General features: G+C 34.7%; 1 protein-coding gene across 1 annotated transcript in view; it reads right to left on the reverse strand.

The window, feature by feature from the left end:
- Positions 1-5,966: 5,966 nt before the first annotated feature.
- Positions 5,967-22,634, reverse strand: part of IFT56 (intraflagellar transport 56) — a 59,521-nt gene continuing 42,853 nt past the window's right edge. The window contains exons 9-18 of the mRNA XM_063100146.1: positions 20,476-20,578; positions 19,147-19,202; positions 17,986-18,039; positions 16,795-16,858; positions 15,208-15,296; positions 14,907-14,990; positions 13,868-13,937; positions 12,873-12,979; positions 8,091-8,224; positions 5,967-6,684 (exon numbers count right to left, since the gene is read on the reverse strand). Coding sequence (XP_062956216.1) covers positions 6,573-6,684; positions 8,091-8,224; positions 12,873-12,979; positions 13,868-13,937; positions 14,907-14,990; positions 15,208-15,296; positions 16,795-16,858; positions 17,986-18,039; positions 19,147-19,202; positions 20,476-20,578 — 873 coding nt within the window. The 3' untranslated portion in view covers positions 5,967-6,572. The remainder of the gene's footprint in view (positions 6,685-8,090; positions 8,225-12,872; positions 12,980-13,867; positions 13,938-14,906; positions 14,991-15,207; positions 15,297-16,794; positions 16,859-17,985; positions 18,040-19,146; positions 19,203-20,475; positions 20,579-22,634) is intronic.

A 22,634-nucleotide genomic window follows, 5' to 3' on the forward strand; every position in this document is an offset into this window, starting at 1 on the left:
AACTCTTGTTGGCCTGAGAATGGACAGATCAAGTATCACAGTAAACAATATTTGCAATTAATAGGTACACAAAAAATATGTAAAATTCCATGGTTTCACAATACTACACAAAAAATCTTTAAAAAGAAAGGAAAGAAAACCTCATTTGTCACTATTTATTTCTTTATTATGGTAAAAAAACACATAACATAAAATTTACCATCCTAACCATTTTTAAGTGTGCAGTTCAGTAGTGTTAAGTATATTCACATTGTTGTGAAACAGATCTCCAGAACGTTTTCATCTTGCAAATTCTTAACTCTGTGCTCATTAAACAACTCCCCTTTTCCCCTTCCCTCCAGCCCCAGGCAACCACTATTCTATTTTCTGTTTCTTTGAATTAGACTATGAATTTTGTTTATTGAAACATAATTGATTGTATGTATTTGTGGGGTACAGTATTCAATATCAATATCTGTGTGCAGTATCTCACTGGTTACTATTGGAGGTTAATAGGGCACCGATACATTTCTTTGAAAATGGATAAAATAATTTTCCTTTTCCCCACCTTTCCTGTATAAACTGATTTTGAGAGTAATAGTTAAATGAGAAAGTTCTTTATAGAATTTCAGTCAAAGAGCAGAGAAGGAATTATAGAATTAGGAACTTGCCATTTTGCAACCCTAAATGAAATAATTGATCTCAGCATCAGCATCATGGATGTTAAAACCATTAAATGAAAGGTTGAAGGGGAGCTTGGCAATAAAGGGATCAGAGGGATCCGATTGACTCTACTTAAACCCACCTATCATCTTAGCATCACTAAAGTGGGACTGTGAATCTTCTGACATGAAGCCGTAGGAAGTACATAGCACCACATAAACTAACTGAACTTGAACCTACTCAGCCTTTAGATCTAACTACCAATTTAAAGGCAATATGAGTGATATAAGAACAGTTCAACAATACTGCAAGGAAGCAATCAACCAAATTCAGAAAGTGGGACATTCCACAACACAAATGACCCAGTTTCTACAACAAACCAATGACTTAGGGAAAAAATGGGGAGATGTCCACTAAAAATATAAATGTAAAGGACATAACAGCTAAATGCAATGTTGTACTTAGCTTGGATCCTAATTCCAGTAAACCATTTTGAAGACAATTGGGGAAATTTGAATATAGACTGGGCCTTAGATGTTATGAAAGAATTCTTTTGTTAGGTGTAAACTGAAGATTTCTTCAGTCTTAAAAAATATTTTCAAATTATTTTAATGGTCTTTTCTGATAATACAAGTAACACTTGCTCATTGTAGAAAAATTGGACAATATAGAAAGAAAATAAGAATATATAGTTACCCAGTTCTTCAATGATTTGAAGATAATCATTGGTCATGTTTAGGAGTATTTTCTTGTAGTTATATATTTATATTTATATGTTTTGTTTTACCTCAGGTGCACAGGATCAGCTTGGTGATAATCTTTGATTCAAGACACACTGTCACCATTGGTTCTCTTTTATTTAACTATTCAGTTTATTTTTAATGGTATATTAATTTAGAGTTTATTAAGGAATAAACCCTGTGACTCACCACCCACATGAAAACTAAAGTCTTGACAATAACGTATTTATCCGTGTGGCCTCTTCTCCATCCCAGCCCCCACCGCTCCCGCTCTCGGTAACCAGCATCTTGACTCCTGTGTCCATCATCCTGCTGCTTTCCTTTTGAGTATATATGTATATTTTGCTTTAATTTATAAAAAGTTATTGATATAAACAATATATTGCTAAGATTCATTCACATTGTTGCAAGAGGCTGTAGTTCACATAATATTCTATTGTGACTTCACCACAGTTTACTCATCCACTCTCCTGTCAATGGGTCTTTGGGTTTTTCCCAGGTTTCTCCTGGGAACAGTGCTAAGAGGATCATTCTTGCACATATTTCCCGGTGTACTTGTACAGGAGTGTCCTTGGGTATATACCTAAGAGTGGAATTGCCAAGTCAAAGCATGAAATAAGTTTACAAAATCAGACCATACCGTTTTTGAAAGAATAAATTAATCTCTATATAAAGATAAAGGATAAAAACAATTAAAGTTAAAATTAAACATCTGTAAATACCACTCATGGTTTCACTTATGCTAGTATCTTCATCTGACATAATTTACTTATTTTCTACCTAGTTAAATTCTATATTTTAAGTTTCACCTTAAGATTCACTTCTCACATGTAGCCTTTGCTATTTAATTCACTCCACAGTGTATTCCTCTTTGAATTTCCTCAGTACATATATAAGCTACACTATCCCATCATTTCATTGTTTTTACAGTGCCCTGCAACTTATTCTTTAGGTTACCTATAATTTCATCCTAACATGAGCTTGTAATTTTTAAAACTTGAACGACATGTCTCAGCTCCACCATATTAATAACTACTACTCAGTCAAAAACCGGCAAAGGAGAGTATAATTATATGTTTGTAGAGAAAATTATAAATAGAAGGGCAAGTGTAATTATTTAACTGTCCAACTGTCTTTCGGTAGGAAATTCCTGTGCATGTTTAGAGATTCCCTTGAAGGAATAAGATTCCCTGAAAAAATTTTAAAACATAAAGTTATGCCCAAGTTATAGCGCAGAAAACCTAATTCAGAAACCCATGAACAATTAGAGATCTCTGAAAATCAAGTTTTTTTCTTCTCCTTAGGGAGTCCATTCACAGATGGACTGTGAACTTTATATCTGGTTGTGTTTCATGTTTTGCTTTGGTTGGTAGGAAGCTTGAAGAGGAATTTCTGGTCCACCATCAGCAATTCTGGTATATACTTTTGTGTATTAACTTTACTCTTCTTTCACTTTTACAAACCTTCTAGCTATTCATATTTTGTTATATATATTTTGGTAATTTACCTCAAATCCTTCCTAGAGCACAGTGGGATATAAGTAACTGACCAATATTTAGATTTATCAAAAAAAAAAAAAGAAGATAAACAAATGAGATAAAATGCACCCGTAGTTAATGCCCATTGCCCTCTCACCTGCGGTCAGCCTAGCAGGGTAATTCTTCCCTGTAGCTGAGGTTTGTAAGCTGCTACCCTATGAAAGGCAGCCTGAGGGTGGACCTACTGCATCTCCTTCTCTTTTGCCTCAACTACCTGAGCAGCCCCCAGGTGTATTTGGCATTCAGATTTTATTTAAATAAAGGGTTTTGATGATAATAAATGTGCGCACTTGCCTATACACTACACACACAATACACACGCATCAGCTGATGGTATTCATTTTATTGTGTGCTGTCTTAAACTCTTCTCCTATTCCCAAAGGCCAGAGTTAAGATAGGTTACAGGTACAACACCAGGCCCTAGCTCTGCTGCTCTGAGATCATCTCTAAATAGGCAGGAATACTGTTTGAATATTATTATAAAGTACATACAAAGCTTAGTGTAGAAATATTTTATGGGATTAAGAGGATAATATAACTATTCATCTAAGTCATATTAAGAGAATCCTGAATATAGGCACTAGTAAATCACTAATTCATTTTTGCCACTAGAAAGTAGGTATAACTATTGTGATATAAGGCCTGCTTGCTTGCAACTTAGAAGTGTACTAAGCCGTGGAAGAGGAAAGTGGTCCCTTGGCTTCTGTGTACTTGGATGTATGTTGTGCATGCTTCACACATGGCAGAAGCCTGGCCATCTTGCTAGCTGTTGAGCTTTGGGATCCATTCTGACTGCTTCTGCCAAATGAGGCTGGATACAAACATTCCCATTGCCTTCATCCATCTCCCAATACTTTGTTCCTACTGATGACATCAATTAGGTGTTGGATCTCAATGAATCTACTTCTATGAGACTGAGATCCTTAAAGGCCAGGACTGTGCATTAATGATCTTTGCACCCCTAGCACCTGGCGTATGCTTAGCACACGATAAAACAATAATCAGATGGGAACCAGAATATATGAGATCAAATCTCAGAAGTCTCTTGCTCTATCAGTTACTTTATGTTTAATTATTCATTCAACAAGTATGTGGGAGCATTCTATGTGTGAGGTGTTGCACTATGCCCTGGTCATGTAACTTCTGAATAGACTATAAGTCAGGGAACATCCAAACCTAATACGATTCAGCAGGAACCACCAGATTCTTAATGGAAAGAGCTTCGTAGGGAATATCTACTTTCCTCTCTTGTAAAGAATAACTTGTGGGGCCCAAAACTTTATTTTTCTCCCTTCACTCTAGGGCCAGGAAAGAAAGGGGAGAAGACACATAATATATCCAGGTTCCACAATCATTACACTCAACAGACTATCATAATAAGAACGAAATAATAAACTTTAATTTGAATATAATACAATTGAATGTAAGAATTATTTTGAAGTACAAAAATAATTGTAAAATATTTTTTCCATTGCCAATAATATATGCTACAGATTATAAATAGTACATTGATGCTGTGAACTGCACACAGTACACAATAATCCTAAGACTGGGTTTGTCTCTCTTCTGTATCATCACATGTAAGAAAAACAGTCATGCAATCCTACTCTGCAATCCTGAAATCCTGTCAAGACATTTCAGAAGAAGTTATCTTTAACAACAGAACTGGAAGATACCTATCTTTAAGCTAGTCTATATGTTTTTTGGCTCAATTGTATAGATTAAAAACTTTTAAAAAAATTAGTCCAAAATTCTGATATCTTGAAAAATGTAAGGGAGAATCCAGAGTGTTAAACTCAACAAAAGCTCATTTTAAAAGCAAATCATCGTCAGTGGAAAAGCTTTTCAAGTATAGGAAATTTGAAAATAGCAATTCACTGGAAGACAAGTTTGACTGCCAAAAGCTACTGAGGAGTTCCATCTGTCTTTTCCACTACTATGTTTCCCAATATTTTAAGTGAGGTAAGAATAACAATAATAATTCTAAAAATTATAGCAGATTTGACCCACTTAGTGTTTTAGATGCTGAGAACCAGTTATTACTGAAAAAGTAGGAAAAACATAATGAGGAAACAGAAAAGCTTTGGCATATGAAAAATGATGTAGCTTTGTTTCCTGGAATTCAGTTATCCAGGCCAGTTTATTTTCATTTGTGCTCTGAGCTGATTCAAACTGGGTCTAAGATAAAAGATTTTTAAAAACTGGCCATCTTCCTGAGTAGAACTGAGAGAACCCCTTCACCTGTCCAGAAGGTAAAGGCTATCTCCAGTCACCGATCTTCCCTCCTTGGCTGCTTTCACTCCTGCTGTGTTCCTATTTCCCTTTTACACAACTCGTTAATCCACAGTGAGATGTTGGGGATATAAGTGGAACAACTGTAGCCATGTTTACAGGAATTCTTCTAACTTTAGTGCCTCAAGGAGTTCTGACTTTCAGTTCTCTTCCCATCCATTCTCTGCTGGATAGGGATGGCACCGTACTTTCTAGACCTGGAACACTGCGTACCTTAAACTAATAGAAAAAGTTATATGGTGTAGAAACAAAGGTAACCTGATGTGTAAAAAGACGTGGGTCTGTTTTCAGAAAATAGATTGTGAGCCTAAGAATGCTCAGTTGTACAGTAGGTTTATGTTGTGAGAGCTTAGAAACATGGGACTGGAATATGACTTAGGACAGAGTCCTGACATTAGGAGGTCCCTCAAAGAGCTCTACACAATGCATGTTTTATTATCATTACATTAATAAATGGCCACGAAGCATATATATAATCTTTGTAGCCCTCTTTTCAAAATTGATGTTTATTCAGCCAGACATATTAAGAAAAAAACATACCCTGCTTCATTATCTAAAATATAAGGGTACTTCAAAAAGTTTGTGGGAAAAAAAGAATTAAATGATAATATAAATCTTTCCACATATAACAGAAAAGTGACTAAAGAAATTTGTGTACTTTGTTTCCTAAATACCTTTACAGGTGTCACACAAAATTTTTCCGTAGTACTTACCTTTTTAGAAACTGCAATATTCATCTTACTCCACTGTAATATGTTATTTTCACCAACAATTCAATTACTGAAAGAGTAATCCCATAAGCCTATTATCTATTAATGACTAGACAGTTTGATACAGGATCTTACTGCCGTTGTTAGAATCACACAGCTAGTTGTAACCTCTATTCTCCTGAGATTCAGAGATGCATTACAAAACCTCTTATCCCCACTAAAATGAGATAATGTACATAATTGGCTAAAAATAAGGTGATAGAATGATGGTGATTCTTGAGCATCAGAGACATTTGTTATTGCGGGGAGAAGAAAATGCCGTGAAACACTAACATAAGAAAAAGTCATGCTGTTCTTGTTAAAGTCAGTAAATTACATAAGAGTACTCTGAGTATTTTTGGAAGAAAGGCACCAGGTAAGTCCAAAGTCTTATTGCTCGTAGGATCATACAGGGGCCATGGCACAGACTACGGTGCTGTATTCAGCCAGGAGGCTAGGTCTAAACAAGTCAGTCAATGATCTTGAGGGTTGGAGAACAAGGAAGGAAAATGTCAATAAAATAGAGCCCTGCATCTTACACTAAACTTGAGGAAAATGATTTCTAATTCTTTGTCAAAGCGGAAGCTGGTCTCTAGGACTCTGGAGCTGTTTTAGACAGACACTCTGTTTTCTTTGGCCCATTTCTTCATGATCCGGATGATGTACTCTACTTGCGTGTTACCTGTGCTTCTCAGTAAATGGAGTACTTCTCGAAGGGTCTCTCTGCGGAAAAGATGTGAAGGGACAAAATGTTTCAATAAAGAATGAAAATTAACAAATAAAATAAACTCATAATTGTTCTTCATATTGTACTTCTCCTCATATTGTTTTTGGTAATAGATCCCTCCACTGTGCATTCATAATCTAATTACAAACTTCCCCACCTTCTATTCTTATGGTGTAGTAAAATAGAAGTTCTGTGAAATCCTGCTCACTAACCCAAGTTTTCATTAGCTATACTATCTATATACATACAATCAATACTTTTGTCCTCTCTGAGATGACCTAAATATTCCCACTTCTATACTTATTCTGTGAGACAGGGTAGAAAGGGTATCTCTAGGAGCTGGGTTCAAATTCTAGCTCTGTTGCTAACAAGTCACTTAATTTGTCTGCGTCTTGGATTTCTCCTTAGTTTAAGGTGATAATCACCTTAAATTGAGTGTCACTACCACATTTGTAAAATTTTACATAGTTGGAGGAATACGTGATTTCTTCAAGAAAAACAATACATTAATGAATATGGAAGAGAAGAACATTAAAGACTAAGATTTGGCAAATGCCCAGCATTTATATTTTAAGCAATTTAATTAAAATTAAAACATATTTTAAGTAATGCATACTAAAACTTCCCTATAGCCTAAGCAAATCTATAGGTGACAGCCTGTGAATCAACTACTCTAAGAGTCTTCTCATATTTTCTACTTCTTCTTCCCCACAAGCAACTTCTTTCACCTGACCAAATGCTTCTAAATTTTTATGTAGGACTGGAAGCAGATACAAGGAAGGAAGTAATTTTTGACATTATTTACTTGCAACATTATCGCATTTCCTGTTCATACCTCAATAACAAATACATTCCATGAAGTTATTTTTAGAAAACTGAATTTCATTTTAAGTGTTTTAATTTTTGTTTCCAATGCAGCTGTAAGCCACTTAATTTTATGTAATCTAATGTCTCAGTATATCCTGGAATATGAGAAGGCAAAAGAAAAAAAAAAAAAAAAAGAATTATCAACCACAACCTCTCCATTCCTAATTCTTTGAGGCCTAAACTAAAAGATACAAGAAAAAGCCAATAGGCAAAGAAAAGAGTAGAAGAGTGAAAAAGATCATGTTTATGAAAACGGCTATTCATTTGGCACCAAACATGCATCTTGCTCTTGCATTTGAGAGCTGTAATATACTCAGTGTCCCCGGTATACATGATTTAGAATGATCTCATGCTACACAGTAAAACATTTTTTCAGGAAAATAGTCAGAAATACTTAACATCTTAACATTTTTTTCATCATTCTAAAACATCATTATAATATTGAGTTTTCAGAAGATATCATCCAAGAAAATAATTATTTTCCCTCACAAACCAGCAAATGAATAGAGTTAATATCTCTTGTCTATTTACTTACTTGGGTTCTCTCCCAGCTAAGATCATCTGGAAAATGCCCACACAGGCACCCCTTTTGCCTTCCCAATATTCAGGGTTGGGATCCAGCCTCTCTAAGACATCAAAAGCTTTGGCTGAATAGTAAAACTGGCCCATCTGAATAAAAGAAAGTATTATGGTAATACTTGTAGTCAAAAGATAGCACAGAATGAAACTAAATATAAAGATAACATGAAACAGAAATGTATGCAATAAGTGCATGGGTAATGACAATATTTTCAGTTAGCGAGTTAGATAAATTTCAATTCCTAACTAAAACAAGAAGGAAAATCACAGTTTGGATATGTAGGTTCAGTTTAAACCAGCTTACCTTCATTCCGTTTTCAACAATATAACATTTTCTGTACATATAGTCAAGTAATGCTATAATCAACACATCTGTCATTTCTTCTAATTATATTCTAATCTTGAGAATAAACTCTGATGCGTTTGAGTTCATTATTCCTCAAGATTCCTCAATACATTCTTTTTAGATGATCGTTACCACTCGTTTTATGCTAATCTTGCTCACATTCATCTGAAGAGGTTAGTCTTTCCCGGATCTTGTTCCTAAACTCTTAGAATGCCTAGATGTATACTGACTACTTTTATAAACATTAAATCTTTTAAATATTTAATTCATTTTGACAGACACCTTTTCCAAATATTCTACACATTTCCTTGGCATCACAGAACATGCTAAATATCATTAAATTTGGTTTGGATGAGTTTTCTTGATTGGCAATCATAAATGCACACTGTTATCATTTCACCTAAGGCTTTAAATTGCTGGGTAACACTCTTTACTCAGTGTAATTCATTACTTCTCTATTCCTGCTAACTATTTTTCTAAACCTCTGACTTTCCTTATGACCTCTCCTGCATTCTTAGCTTAACTTTATACTTTCTATACTTCACAAAGAAGACACAACTTTCCTCTCTTCAGTTCAAGTTATACTTACACTTTCATTCATCCTTCCCTCATTTTTACCTATCTCACAAGAAGTGTTCTTACTCTTTTCAAGGTTAATCCTTCTATCTGTTCTCTTTAAAACATTTTTTATTATGGAATAACACACATATGGAATGGTGGATAAAACATATATGTATAGCTTACTAATTATACTGTGAATACAAATGTACACACCACTCCAGTCAAGGCACTGAGAGAAAAACCAAAGCTTTCCATGAATCACTTCCAGATCCCTCACCTTCCCCACCCAGAGGTAACTACTATTCTGACTTTTACAATCATCAGTTCTTTGACTTTCTTATAGTTTTATCTCCTGTGTGTACATCTTCACACAATATAATTGAGTTTTGCCTCTCATAACTTTATCTACATGAAATAATACTGTAAATATGAGTATTCTTCAGTGTCTTGCATCTATGACTCAACATTATGTGTGTAAGATTCATCTGTATTGCTGTATATAGCTCTAGTTGGTTCATTTTTTAAAAAACTTTTTATTTTGAAATAATCATAGATCCACAGGAAGTTACAAAGATAGGACAGGAGTCCCATGTGCCTTTCACTCAGGTTCCCCCAATGGCTATAGCTTACATAGCTACAGTACAATATCACAGTATCAAAACCAGGAAATTGACATTGGTACCATGTCATGTGTGCTGATGATAGTTCTGTCATTTCATCACATGTGTAGATTCACGTAACTACCACCATCATCCCTCCCTGTTCACTATCCCTAACCTCTAACCACCACTAATCTGTTCTCCATATCTATAATTTTGTCATTTCAAGAATGTTATATATATGAAACCATACAGTATGGGGCTGGCTGAATAGCTCATTTGGGAGAGTGTGGTGCTGAGAACACAACGTCCAGGGTTCAGATCTCAGTACAGGCCAGCCACACAAAAAAAGAAAAAAAAGGAAAAAAGTTTAAGCCCCTTTGAGATTGGCTTTTTTCACTCAACATAATGTCCTTGTCACTCCTTGTTAATCCAAATTACTGTACCAATAGCTTGCTCCTGTAATGTTCACCCTGCAAAAGCAGGAGGGAACCCCACCCAAAGTTTGGTTTGGATATTGAGACTGATGATGCCACAGACACACCAAAAGGGTATGAAAAGGTTTCTGATTTACATAATTGAGGTCTCTAGGGAGAGTAGAGCAGGCCTCTCAAGCAGGTCCAAAACAGCCTGAGAGCGCAAGGAGAGGAGACTGGCCTGGGTGGTTAGGGTGGGCCTGGGGTGAGGGTTCCCAAGCATGGGCAAGGGCATGTGTGGTTTGAATCACCTGATGGAACCAAAGAAGGGAGCACCCAGGCTTTCTTATCATTTTTCCCAGGTGTGGGGCACAAGAGGAAGAGGCAGGGATGTCAGCAAACATCAAGAAATGGAGTCAGACTCCTCATTACCCTTCTTTTTTATTATTTAGTAGTATTCTATGCCAAAGCAGTTTAACTATTTGCCTGTTAAAAGACTTTGTTTACAGTTTTAGGCTATTACAACTAAAGCTGATATTCACATTTGTATATTAAAATTTGTGCTATTAACATTTATATGTTTGTGTGGATATAGGTTTTCATTTCTCTGAGATAAATGCACAGAGTACAGTTGCTGAGTCATATGGTAAGTGAATGTTTGTTAAAGAAATTGTCATACTATTTCATGGTATATTTTTTCCATTCTTTTACTTTTGACATATCTATATCATTATATTTGAAGTGAATTTCTTGTAGAGAACACATAGCTGGGTTATGGCTTGCTATTCACTCTGTCAATATCTGTCTTTCAACTGGTATATTTAGACCATTTATATTTAATGCAATTATTGATATATTAGAGCTTAATTCTGCTATTTTTTCCCTATTTGTTCACTCTGTTTTTCCTGGACAAGGTTATCTCACATATGTCCCCACAGTTTGCAGGTGCAGAAAGACACAACAATGTGATCCCCACAGAGGGAGGACAAGACAGTCTGTTTGACTTCTCTAGCACTATAACAAATCTTAGCCATGAGTATAATTTTATATTGAGTCATGTGAGTCCTTCCAGTGAATCACCAAACTAGTGGGTGGTTGTGGGATCACTGACACACTAGGTAATGTCAAATTGTTTTCAAAGTGGTTATCTGCCTTTGATCTTAACCTGTCTGTCCTTTCCCCCATCTCCTCTAGGACCTTACTTCATCAAAAATGCCCCCACTCTCTCAACTCTTTAATTTCCCTATTCAATGGCTCCTTTTCCTCTGCCTACAGTTATACTTTCACCCTCCATTCTAAAAGAACTCTCCACTACTATCCCCCTCTAAATCCTAAACCCTGTTTCTCCTTTTACATTTGCACCATTTTTCTCCTTATCCTCAATATCAATTTTTTTTTTTTTGCAGCAGGCCAGTACAGGAATCTGAATGCTTGACCTTGGTGTTATCAACACTGTGCTCCTCGTGCATGTCTATCTAGCTGCAGATTTGATACTCTCCTTCCTTGGCTTTTGAGAAAATAGAAACAAGAAAAAGAGTAATGAGAAGCATTTTTTTTTTCCTTCTGGTTCTTTTCTTTCCTCTCTGCTCATCTCTTCAGTCTCAATCACTCTTCTTTCTATTTCTGTCCCTTAAATACTGGTGTTTCACATGGTTCCTCACCCCATTTACTGATTAATATTAGTCGCTCTCCTACTCTGCTGCTGCTGCTATGAAGATGATGACAACTACTACTAATATTACTTCTACTACTATTACCACCACTAACTACTGTTAACTTCTAAAACTACACCTCTAATCCTGATCTCTCACATGAATACTTGAGCTTCAGGCACGCCCTGATAGTTTCCTACTTGTACTGTCTCTGCTGGAAGCCCCAGAGACACTTCAGATTTAATACATCTAAAACTGAAATAATTTTCTGTCATTTAATGTTTTCTCTCCCTCTACCTCCCTTAACTTATTTAATAGTATTGCCATGTACCAAGTCATGTTAAACTATCATTTTCAAGTTTCCTATGTCTTCAAACCTTTTCCGTTGATGGTGATCCACTTCTTTTGACTGATAATGATTCAATTTGAAATGAGCTATTGTTGATTAACACTAGATTCTCTTTACCTGATGTTTTCCTTTCTTTTGGACAGGATGAGATATTCTAAAAATAAGAATTTCCAGAATTTGAGGCTAATTTTGTAAAGAGCTCAATCTATAGGACAGAGCCCCAAACTACTCCCTGTCTTTCCGACTACACACACACACACACACACACACACACACACACACACACACACACACACACACACACACACACACGAGTCAGTCCTCTACTGAACCTGACTGCTTGCTTTTTTATTCTCTTTTTCTGGTTCCTTTCTTCCTTTGTCTTGCCTGTCAAGGTTTGGTTTGCAACTCTTTCCACTTTACTTCCTCACCTGGGCAGGTCACTGTTGTTCATGGCTTCAGTTACTACTTCAGAATTTATGATGACTCCCAATCTATGCTTCTAGATGTCAGAGAACATCTTTCTTGAGCTTCAGAACCAAGGATGAATATCTCTACCCGGATGGTATCTAAAGATTCAGGACGTTTAGTAATCTAAACCTCCTCTCTAAATCATTATTGCATATACATGTAAAACTCTGAAATACTGCCTATCTCTGAGTTCAGTTCATTCATAAAAAGGATGGTATTTCTGATATCACTATGTGAATCCTCTCCCCAATAGTTCTTTAGTCTCTAGGACATTTTTCTCTAATATTTAGCCAATGTGGCAATGTGATACTGATCTCCAATCTTCCTTTTAGTCGTAAACTCACCTTGTAGCAGTCATTAGCAATGAGCTGTAAGAGACTAAAGGACTCGCCAGAGGTTTCCATCTTGAGATAAAGTTCCCATGCTAGTCTTGGTTTCTTATTCATGATATCTATAAAAGGAAACAAAGATTTATGCTTTTTAAATGTATAAGAAATAACTTCTTATCTTATTATTATACGGATTTGGTTTTATATTCCAAGTATACAAAATAATGGTAGAGTAGCTCTTACATGGAAAGCTTGCAATACTGGCACTAAGCTGGCTCCCTACCAGAATTCTACCATACTTAAAAAAAAAAAAGAATTCTATCATACTTAAAATATTTGAGATAGGATTCACACAATGATGTCTTTTAGACTGGGTTGATTTCCAGTAGTTCTCACTTTGCTCATCTGCTTAAAAGAGGATATCTATCATTCATTTCACCCTACTCAAAGTTTCACCCTCACACAGAATATCTGATTGCTAAAATTTTCCCATGACTAAAAAATTCAGTGAAAATTTTACATCCGAGTGAAAAAAAGGAGCAAGAAAAGATAGATAGATAAATGTGTGTGCGCACGCACGCGTGAGAGAGATTAGATTATAGACTATATAATACACAAAAAAATTACATTTTTTTGACATTTTGCCACTTTACAGGCCTGAACCATAGTGAAAAGGTAAAATTAGTGTAACAATATCATTTCACAAATGATAATGTAAACAGAGACTCTGGAAACTTTAACAAGGCTAAAGGAAGAACTTGATATCTTTTAGGACTTTAAGTGCTAGGTCAATGTTGTATGGTAGAACTAATCACAGGGTAAACTTATAGAACACATTTACATGGCAACCCGTACTGAGTATCCTTAACAGCCCTTAATTTCAGCATTTACTTATCCCACAGAACAAAATTCAAAATAAAATAAGAAAATGCTCAATGTAATTTCCAAACAGATTATGCAACAGAAAAGAAAAAGAGGATTCCTTTTATAACATTTAAAAGAATACTCACAGCACCGAGCTAACCAACTGAGGTAAATGTAATCATTTTTTATCTTCTCGCTTTGGATCAAGAGGAACACCTGCAAGATGAGGAAAGAAAGGGAATAAACATAAGGATGATTTTGCAATAAAAATATCCATTATCAGCTTGCCTTAGATTGACGGTCATTGTAGCCTTAGAGATGACTGAATTCTATACAGACTGCTAAGAAAAGTGAAGACAAAGTTGTGATGATTTTAACGAACTTCTCTCAGTAATTGATATTACAAGCAGACAAAAGTTGATATGGATACTGAAGATTTGAACAGCATAATTAATAACTATATGATACATATTCTTTTCAAGCACAAATGGCCATGCTATATGGCAATAAGGCAAGTCTCAACAAATGTTAAAGGATCGGTGTCATACAGACCATGTTCTATGACCACAACACAATTAGTTAGATATCAAAATAAAGCAACCTGAAAAGGATGACACACATATTTAAAATACAGAAACAGTGAGTTTTAAATAATTCACAGGTCAAAGAAGAAATCATAATGGAAATTAGAAAATATTTAGAATTTGAATAACGAGTTGAGTAATTTACTGAATAACAAAATTGAATTGAATTCAATTTAATTATTTTGAATAATTTGGACAGATCAATCTATGAAATTTGAAGTACATATAGTGGTTAGCCCTGGGGGAAAAGGATTGACTCAAAAAGGAGATAAGAAGGTTTCTAGGGTTATGATAATATTGTTTCTTGATCTGGGTACTGATTATATGGGTATGTTTGCTTTGTAAAAATTCACCAAACTGTATAGTTATGATTTGTGTACTTTTCTGCACATATGTAATATTTCTATAAAATTTACCAAAAAAGGGAAAACATTAATATGGTTACAAAATCTATGTTTATTCACATTGTACTTTTTAATATAACCTAAGAACAAAGGAATTTTTAATAATTCTGTACCCTTGACTATTCTATTTCAGCAAGAAAAAGAAAAGGATATTTTTAGGTAGAATCATTCAAATACCTTCAAAAGCAAATACCCACCTCTTCACCTTCACTGGTATTGCCTGTTGCAGCTTTGGCTTGGGCATAATTGAAGTTAAAGATGTCATCATTATAGAAGTAACTCTGAAAAACACCCAAGAACAGGTCACACTGAGCATGAGCATATGAAATATAAAGTCTTCAGTTATACCAGATAAACACAAAAATAATCTTAAGTAATTAGCTGATGCCACTAATGCCACCATAGAAAAAGGGCCATCTCTTAAGAGTATCTTATCTTTTCTGGCACATAATATATAGTACTTTGTATATAAAGTCACATAGATAATTCTATACTGACCTTAAACGAGTTGAGGTAAATCAAGACATCATCAAACTGCTTAAGCAGGAAGAAACAGGAAGCCATGCACTGCCTCCCTGGTATTGTATCTGAAATGGAGGGGAAAAAGAAACCAAGTATATTCATGAAACTAAATGTTCTCTTTAGCTGAAGTTTGAGTTATTTCATAATTTAGAGATTAATGTATTCTAAGACATCTTTCTAGATTCTGAAATCATAAATTCTGTTCAATGGACAAAACCCCAGTATAATGGAGGTCATGGCTCTTGACAGTGACTGATAATCTCTCTGGGGGTTAACTCCAGAGTACAGAATGAACACTGCGGGTACACTGACTACAGAATTCTCCAGACCGTGTTTCCCGGGCTTTTATTCTTTCATCCAACTCAAACATCTGCACATGCAATTAATGTGGCCTGGTCTCCATTATCACTTAAGACAACCTAGCACTTCCAATCTCAAATGGAGAAGTAATTCGCCAAGGAACCACCTGATTCTGATCCTGACCTAATTTTTTGTCTGATATTAGAATCCTATTTGAGGTAGCAAAGGAGTAGTACAACCCACTTTTGCCACTGGCATTCCCAAGACTCTTTACCCTGCTCAGTGTTTTTCCCATGGCGCTTATCACAGTCTGATATACTATACAGTCTATTTACATATCATGTTTCTAGTCTGACGGTCCCACCAGACTGTAAGCTCCTCCAGGGTAGGGAGTCCTGTTTGTTTTGTTCACTGCTCTATCCTCAAAACCACAATTGTATGCATAAATGAATGGATGAAATGGGGAGGGAAAATCTTATTTCATAATGGTGTTGGTGAAGCACGTATGAATATCCAGGAGTGATAAGAATATCTAACAATCAGTTCAGCATGAGGACTGTTAATCAGAATAGATGCTGGCCATAGACAGCTGGCACAGGCAGCCCTAGCAGTTTACACTGACTATCACCCCTCTTTCAAATCTTACACTGACTCTTGACTAATGAAGTCAATACTTTAATAACAAAAATGAAGCCACAAGACTACTAATGGGAAATATAGGTGAATATGATATAACTGTGGCAGTAAGAAAGCACTTCCTAAGCTTGATTCCTATGTAAGAAGTCAATATAGAAATGATAAACTTAATTAAATATGATTTTAATACTTTTATATGCAGTCAAATGCTCTACCCCTGAGCTACACCCCCTAATACTTTTATATGGGAAAAAAATACCATAAGAAAAGTAAAAGCAAATGACCCACTGGGAAAAAATATCTGCAATGTGACAAAAGGTTAATACATACATAGCTCTTGAAAATCAATAAAACTAATATTTTATATCTAAAACTGATTCAAAATTTTGAAATTCTCAGGAACTAAACAGTAAATTTATTCTCCTTTATTTATTTATTCTCTCATTCCACTTTAGCTGAGATAATTGAGAAGAATTAATTCTAACATTCTCTCCTATTTCTGACCTCCCACTATATAATGTGAAGCCTAGCAGACATATATCCCTAGACAGAGAATCAACTCCACCAGTCAATATATACCCAACTGCAATTATGAATCATGCTCATAAGTACAGATTTCAGACATACCACATTCACTAGCTGATCCTCCCACCAACTGAAAGAACTGCTGGGCAATTTTCATATGATCCCTCTAAAAAACAAAGCAGAGCTGATATAGAAGAATAAAGTAAAAATATTTTATTTGTATTATTCTTTACTATTCTAATATATTTGTCAGAATTTAACATATACCGTTGTTTTAAATCTTGCCCAAAACAATACTAATTCGTACTAGCATAGCAACAAATAAATGATAACCTGAAACTGAATTAAAACCTGTGCAGGGTCAGATAGGAAAGAAGAAAAAAATTCCAATCCCAAATTCTCTCTTAAAAGTATCTTCATTAAGTGAAGTCATTCATTTACTCATTCATTCATTTACCAAGTATTTATCACTCTTTTACCATATTTCAGACCTTGGTATAGGAGTTATGGATATAACAAGAAGAAATTTATTAAACTCATTTATTTATTCAAAAAGTATTTACTGCCTATCCACTATATTAGGTACCGTGGAGTGATCTAGAGATAAAAAGATTTATTTGTATCCCACTTTGTTCCCAAAAGAACTTAATACACCATATTAAAATGGATAAGAGCTTAATTTTAGACAGTGTTTTGATATTTATAAAAAGCTTTCCCACAGAAATGATTTTTCCCATCTTGCAGATGCCTAAATTTTAGCTCAGCGATGAGCAAGTTTTAAAAAAATAAGATGAATTTAAGAAATAAAGATTAAAAATAAAAGAAACTGTACAATGATTTTTTTGTTTGTTTGTTATATAAAAGCAGTCTAAAAATAGGGCTCTTTTTAAAATTTTTTGAGGAATCTCCATACTGTTTTCCATAGTAGCTGTAGTAATTTACATTCCCACCAACAATCATCACACTGTATCCCATAAATATGTACAATTATTACGTGTCAATAAAATTTTTTTTAAAATAAGGTAACTTGAAGTAAAATAAAATAAAATAAAATAAAAACAGGGCTTTTTAAAAATGAAGCAGGAATTTTTAGGTGTAAAGCTTTTTTTTGTCTCTAAATAACATAGAATCCTTTTTACACAGAATTTTTAGAATCTGGATTGGTGGATTTGAAGGAACTGCAGAAGAGCCTGTTTATAAGCTCACTGCTGGTTGCACTTGTATATTCATTTTGATCTTTTCCACACGCCTATAACTTCACAAACTATACATTACCAGTTCTTTCATACTCACTGAACCCATTTCCTGACCAAGCGCTGCATTAACCACTCCTTTGAGGATATATTCCTGGAAACATTGATTAACACTGATTAATTAAAGAGGAATGTGAAGCTACGAGACAGATATCTTTCAAGTTAATTCCTTGCATCTGCTCAATACTTTATGTATATATTATCAAAAGTTACCCAGAGTCACTTTTCTCTGTTCTATCCCTGGCTTGAATGAAGAATTAGGAGACTTGCATTTAGTTTCCAGCAGGCAAATGTTCATATAACAGAATTCACCATATTTGTAAATTCCCAGTCTTAAGCAGAAATAATTCAGTGAAAGCTCCGGGAGATTTTTTTTTTTTTTTTAATTCAATGGAAAAGAAAAAAAACAGTAAAATGTTCATGCAGTAGCTTTTATCGCCTTATCAGCCACTGCCATTCTCTGTGACCATATCATATATATTATTTTCCCTTTCCGATTTTATAACAACCTTCCTTTGTTAGTGATTCTTTTCCTTAAAAAAAAAAAAAAAACATTTCCATTTGTAATGTATTTTCTCTTTTGGAGTCCTGGCACCTCACCTTTATTCCTTTTTTCAGACTTGGTTCCATTTTTTAACAGATACCCGCCTTAGCAGCATCATCAATTTTTATTTAAGAAGACTCATAAGAAAAGAACAGAATGAAAGATGCTGAAGCTTTTAATACACTTGAAAAATACACTTGTTTGACTCCATGAGGTCTGGAAATATTTTTCATTTACTCTTTCATCCAATAAATGGAATGCCTACTACATACTTAGTGTACAAGGTGCTGGAGATACAATATAGACACAGTCCCTGACTACAAGGAGTTAACAGTCTAATGGGGAGAAAGACAAGTTACAGGCAATTATACTGGTAATGTAAGTATATACACCCAGCTTAGTTTCATCAGAATTCTAGATTTTAGTATTTTCAAACCTTAACCCTTTTGAGGAAATAACTACATTTAAAAACATCAAAAAGCTCCAAACATCAATTCTCATATGAAAAGTCTTACGTGACTTTCCTAGATCAATATATACAGTCTTTCCTGGGATTCTACATGCAAGAATCTTCACAAATATGCCTTTCAGCTACATTTCTGAAGTTCTACTTTCAACAGTATTTGTTTAGTAAAAATGCAAAACATTCTCAATTACCTGAGGAGTGGTAGGTTCCAGATCCTTAATTAAGTTATAAGCTTCTTGTACATCATCTGAAATGTAAGAAATAAGTACTTCCATGAATCTGTATTCCAGCAAACCCTTCTGAAGCAGTCCCAGAAAGGATAAGATCCTTCAGTACTCCAACATTCATGGGAAATATGATCTGTTTTGTCTGTCCTCTAACTTTCCATTAAGTTCAATGTTCAGTAGTTATCCTAAATCTATCCAAATAACCTGGGAAAACATATCAGGCTATGAAGCACCTAAAATTTTCTTCAAACTAAGAATATAGACTGGGTGTTAAATGCCTGTGGCATTGTATTTAGATAAGAAAAATAATATATATATATATTTAAAAATGGTTAAGTATACAGGAGTGAAACAACATGATGTCTGAGATTTACTTTAAAACATTTTGAAAAAAAAATGAAAAAAAAAAAAATAAAAAAAAAATAAAACATTTTGAGAACAAAAAAGGGGGTAATTGATGAAAAAAGATTGGAAACATCTTGAAAACAACAGTACATTCAGGATCTGGGGTGAGTATTTGCGTGTTCACTGTACTTTTACTTTTGTTTATGTTTGAAATTTTTCATAACAAAATCAATTTATAAAGTATATATGCAGTTTCTTTAATTCTTATCCAAAAGCATATTTTTCTTTGCTTATATATCAAATAAAAAGAACTGCTTGCAAGTTCATGTTCTTATTTTAATGGACACTTACATTTTCCTCAGTGAGGAATATGTTGTATGGTTGGACTCTACCATGCAACTAAACAGTTCCACACTACTAGTCTGAGGTCCATGACGGAGGGCCACCACCAGTGCACGGCCACTGCCCTGTGCTCATACTGTTAGAGAAGACTGAGGCCTGTGTCTAACGATTTTAATCTTACTTAGAGGCAACATATATCACATTCTCTTAGAATCATAGCATTCCTCATAAGAAGCCTGGGATACAAAGAAACAGGAAGGCAATCAGAGAAACTAAAAAGTTAATGACTTTTTAAAAAAGACACAAGAAAATGTGGATGTACGTTACGTCTACAGGGAAAATAGAAAAAGAAAGAAGTACAAGGGAAGGGGAGGAAAAAGAAAAACAGAATGTGGGCGAAGAGAGTAAGAAGCAACAGAAGAGGAAAGAGGATAAAGAGAAAAGGTTCAACAAACAAACATCGATAAATTTGTTCTGTCCTATAAACTTGGTACAAATATATTTTTGTAAGTATTATAGATTTTAAAAGTTAAGCAAGGTAGTTCAATAAGAGATTAAATATTCTAAAATATCTCTGTAAGTAAGACTAAGACAAATATTTCTCACCTTGACGAAGGTAGTAAATCACCAAGTTTAGCCTAGCTTCGGGAATGACATCAACCAGGGGAGGTAAAACCTGCAAAGCACCTTCCCCTCCTCGGAAAACAACCTAGAGACAGAGAGATTGTGTTATTATCACAATAAGTATATATACATTTATCGGTGAAAATATTTAAGGAGCTGCCACATATAATTGGGTTCATGATATCCAACAAAATAGCTCTGGGAATCAGTTAGCATACTGAGGACTTTTATCATTGGCTGAATTTATTATTGCCTAACTAATCCCCATGCTTCTTACCCTCTCTTCTTTTCCCTTCTCTCTTCTTTTGATCCTTCTTAGCTGCCTGTCATATTTAAATATTTCATTTTTCACCCTCTCTAAAGCCTACCTCCACTATCACTCTCTATACCTTATCCTTCTTTATTTTTATTTATACCACTTATCACTTCATTTCATTACACAATTCTTTGTTCATCTGTTTATCTGTTTGCACACTAGGATATAAGCTCTATGTGAAAAAGAATTTTGCATTTACTGTGTACTTCTAGCCCCTAGAACTGTGACTAGAATAGTCAGCACTCAGTTATTTTTTGAAAGGATAAACATATTTTGAAACTTTCCATATACACATGACCTTGACCTCACTGAAAGAAAGCCATTATCTAAATTATAATAAGTATAAGAAAGAGAATAAAGGCATAACTCATTGCGTACATTTCCTTTTCTCTTCATAAGAATTGCAGAAAAACTCTTAAAGTACCCAATAATTAAACTTTTTTCTAGACAGCCATTCTACATCAAAAATTCCATGAAGTAATTTATATAACCTTTCTGAACCTGTTTCCTTATCTCTAAATGGCATTAGTAATATCTACCTTTCAAAGTTATTATGAGGATTAAATGAGTTAAAGTGTACTAAACGTGTGGCACATAGTAGGTAATATTTCATTTAATTAATTCAGTAAATATTCATTAGCACCTACTATATGCCTGCTTACTGTAACAAGCAGTGGGGCTATAGCAGGAACAAGTCACTCTGTCACCATATAGACTATTCAAGTGGGGAGAGACCTTCAAAAAGCAAATAAATATGTTGTCAGGTCATAATAAGAGCTACAGAGAAAAGCTTAAAAACCAAAAGAACAGACACCCCACCCACAAAAGGATAATTTGTTTTGCACACTGTTGTATTTCTAGCACCTAGCATAGTGTCCGACACAGAACAAGTTGTTTCACAAATGAATATATAGAAATCAAGGCCCTCAGGCACGAACTACCTAATCTCTTCTTTCCACCTCAAAATATCTATTTGGTTGTCTTTTTCGGTTCCTCTTTGAGATGTTCCCTTTTTTTTTTTTTTTTTTTTTTTTAGCCAAAATTAATCCCTTTTCCTGTCTTCTTGATTCCATGACTTCTAATCCCATCTGAACCTTGTTTCTCTATTTATCATTCTATCTTCAATCTTCCTGAAGCCCTGGTCTTACTTCTCAACTTTAAACATACACAAAGGTGGTTGTTCTCTCGAAAAATCTACTTGGCCCTGCTGTTCCCTCTGGATAATGCCCTCTCCTTCTGTTTTCTTTCAATGCCATACTTCCAAAGTATGTGGCTTACGGCTTCTACTTTCTTCTCATCCTCTTACTCCTTAACCTCCTAAAATATTTATTTGTTCTCAGCATACTAGTAAACTTTCTCTCACAAGTCACAAATTAACTCCTTTAGCCAAATTCAAAGGACTTTTCTGTCCTCTTGCTCCATGACATGTCTGCAATTTTGACACTGAGGGCCACAAGATGACAATAAGAATAACAGCACCATTTACTAAATGTTTACTATTTGCTAGATACTGTGCAAAGCACTGTACACACATTACCTCATTTAATCCTCCCAGAAAAGTAAGATAGGTACTTTAATTTTCCCTCTCCTACATATGATACTCAATACTGAGTGAGACTCAGCAATGTTAAGTGACTTACCCAAAGATACAAAGCTAGTACATGGTAGAGCTTGATTTTGACCTTAAATCTGACTTCAAAAGTTGATGTTCTTAACCATTTATGTTGCCCCAATCTTTTTAAGTTGTTTGTTTTTTTTAAAAAAACAAAATTACAAAAGTAATATGCATTCACTGGAAGAAAAACTTAAATACAGTATTTTACAA

Source organism: Cynocephalus volans, chromosome 6 (genome assembly GCF_027409185.1).
Source record: "Cynocephalus volans isolate mCynVol1 chromosome 6, mCynVol1.pri, whole genome shotgun sequence".
NCBI lineage: Eukaryota > Metazoa > Chordata > Mammalia > Dermoptera > Cynocephalidae > Cynocephalus > Cynocephalus volans.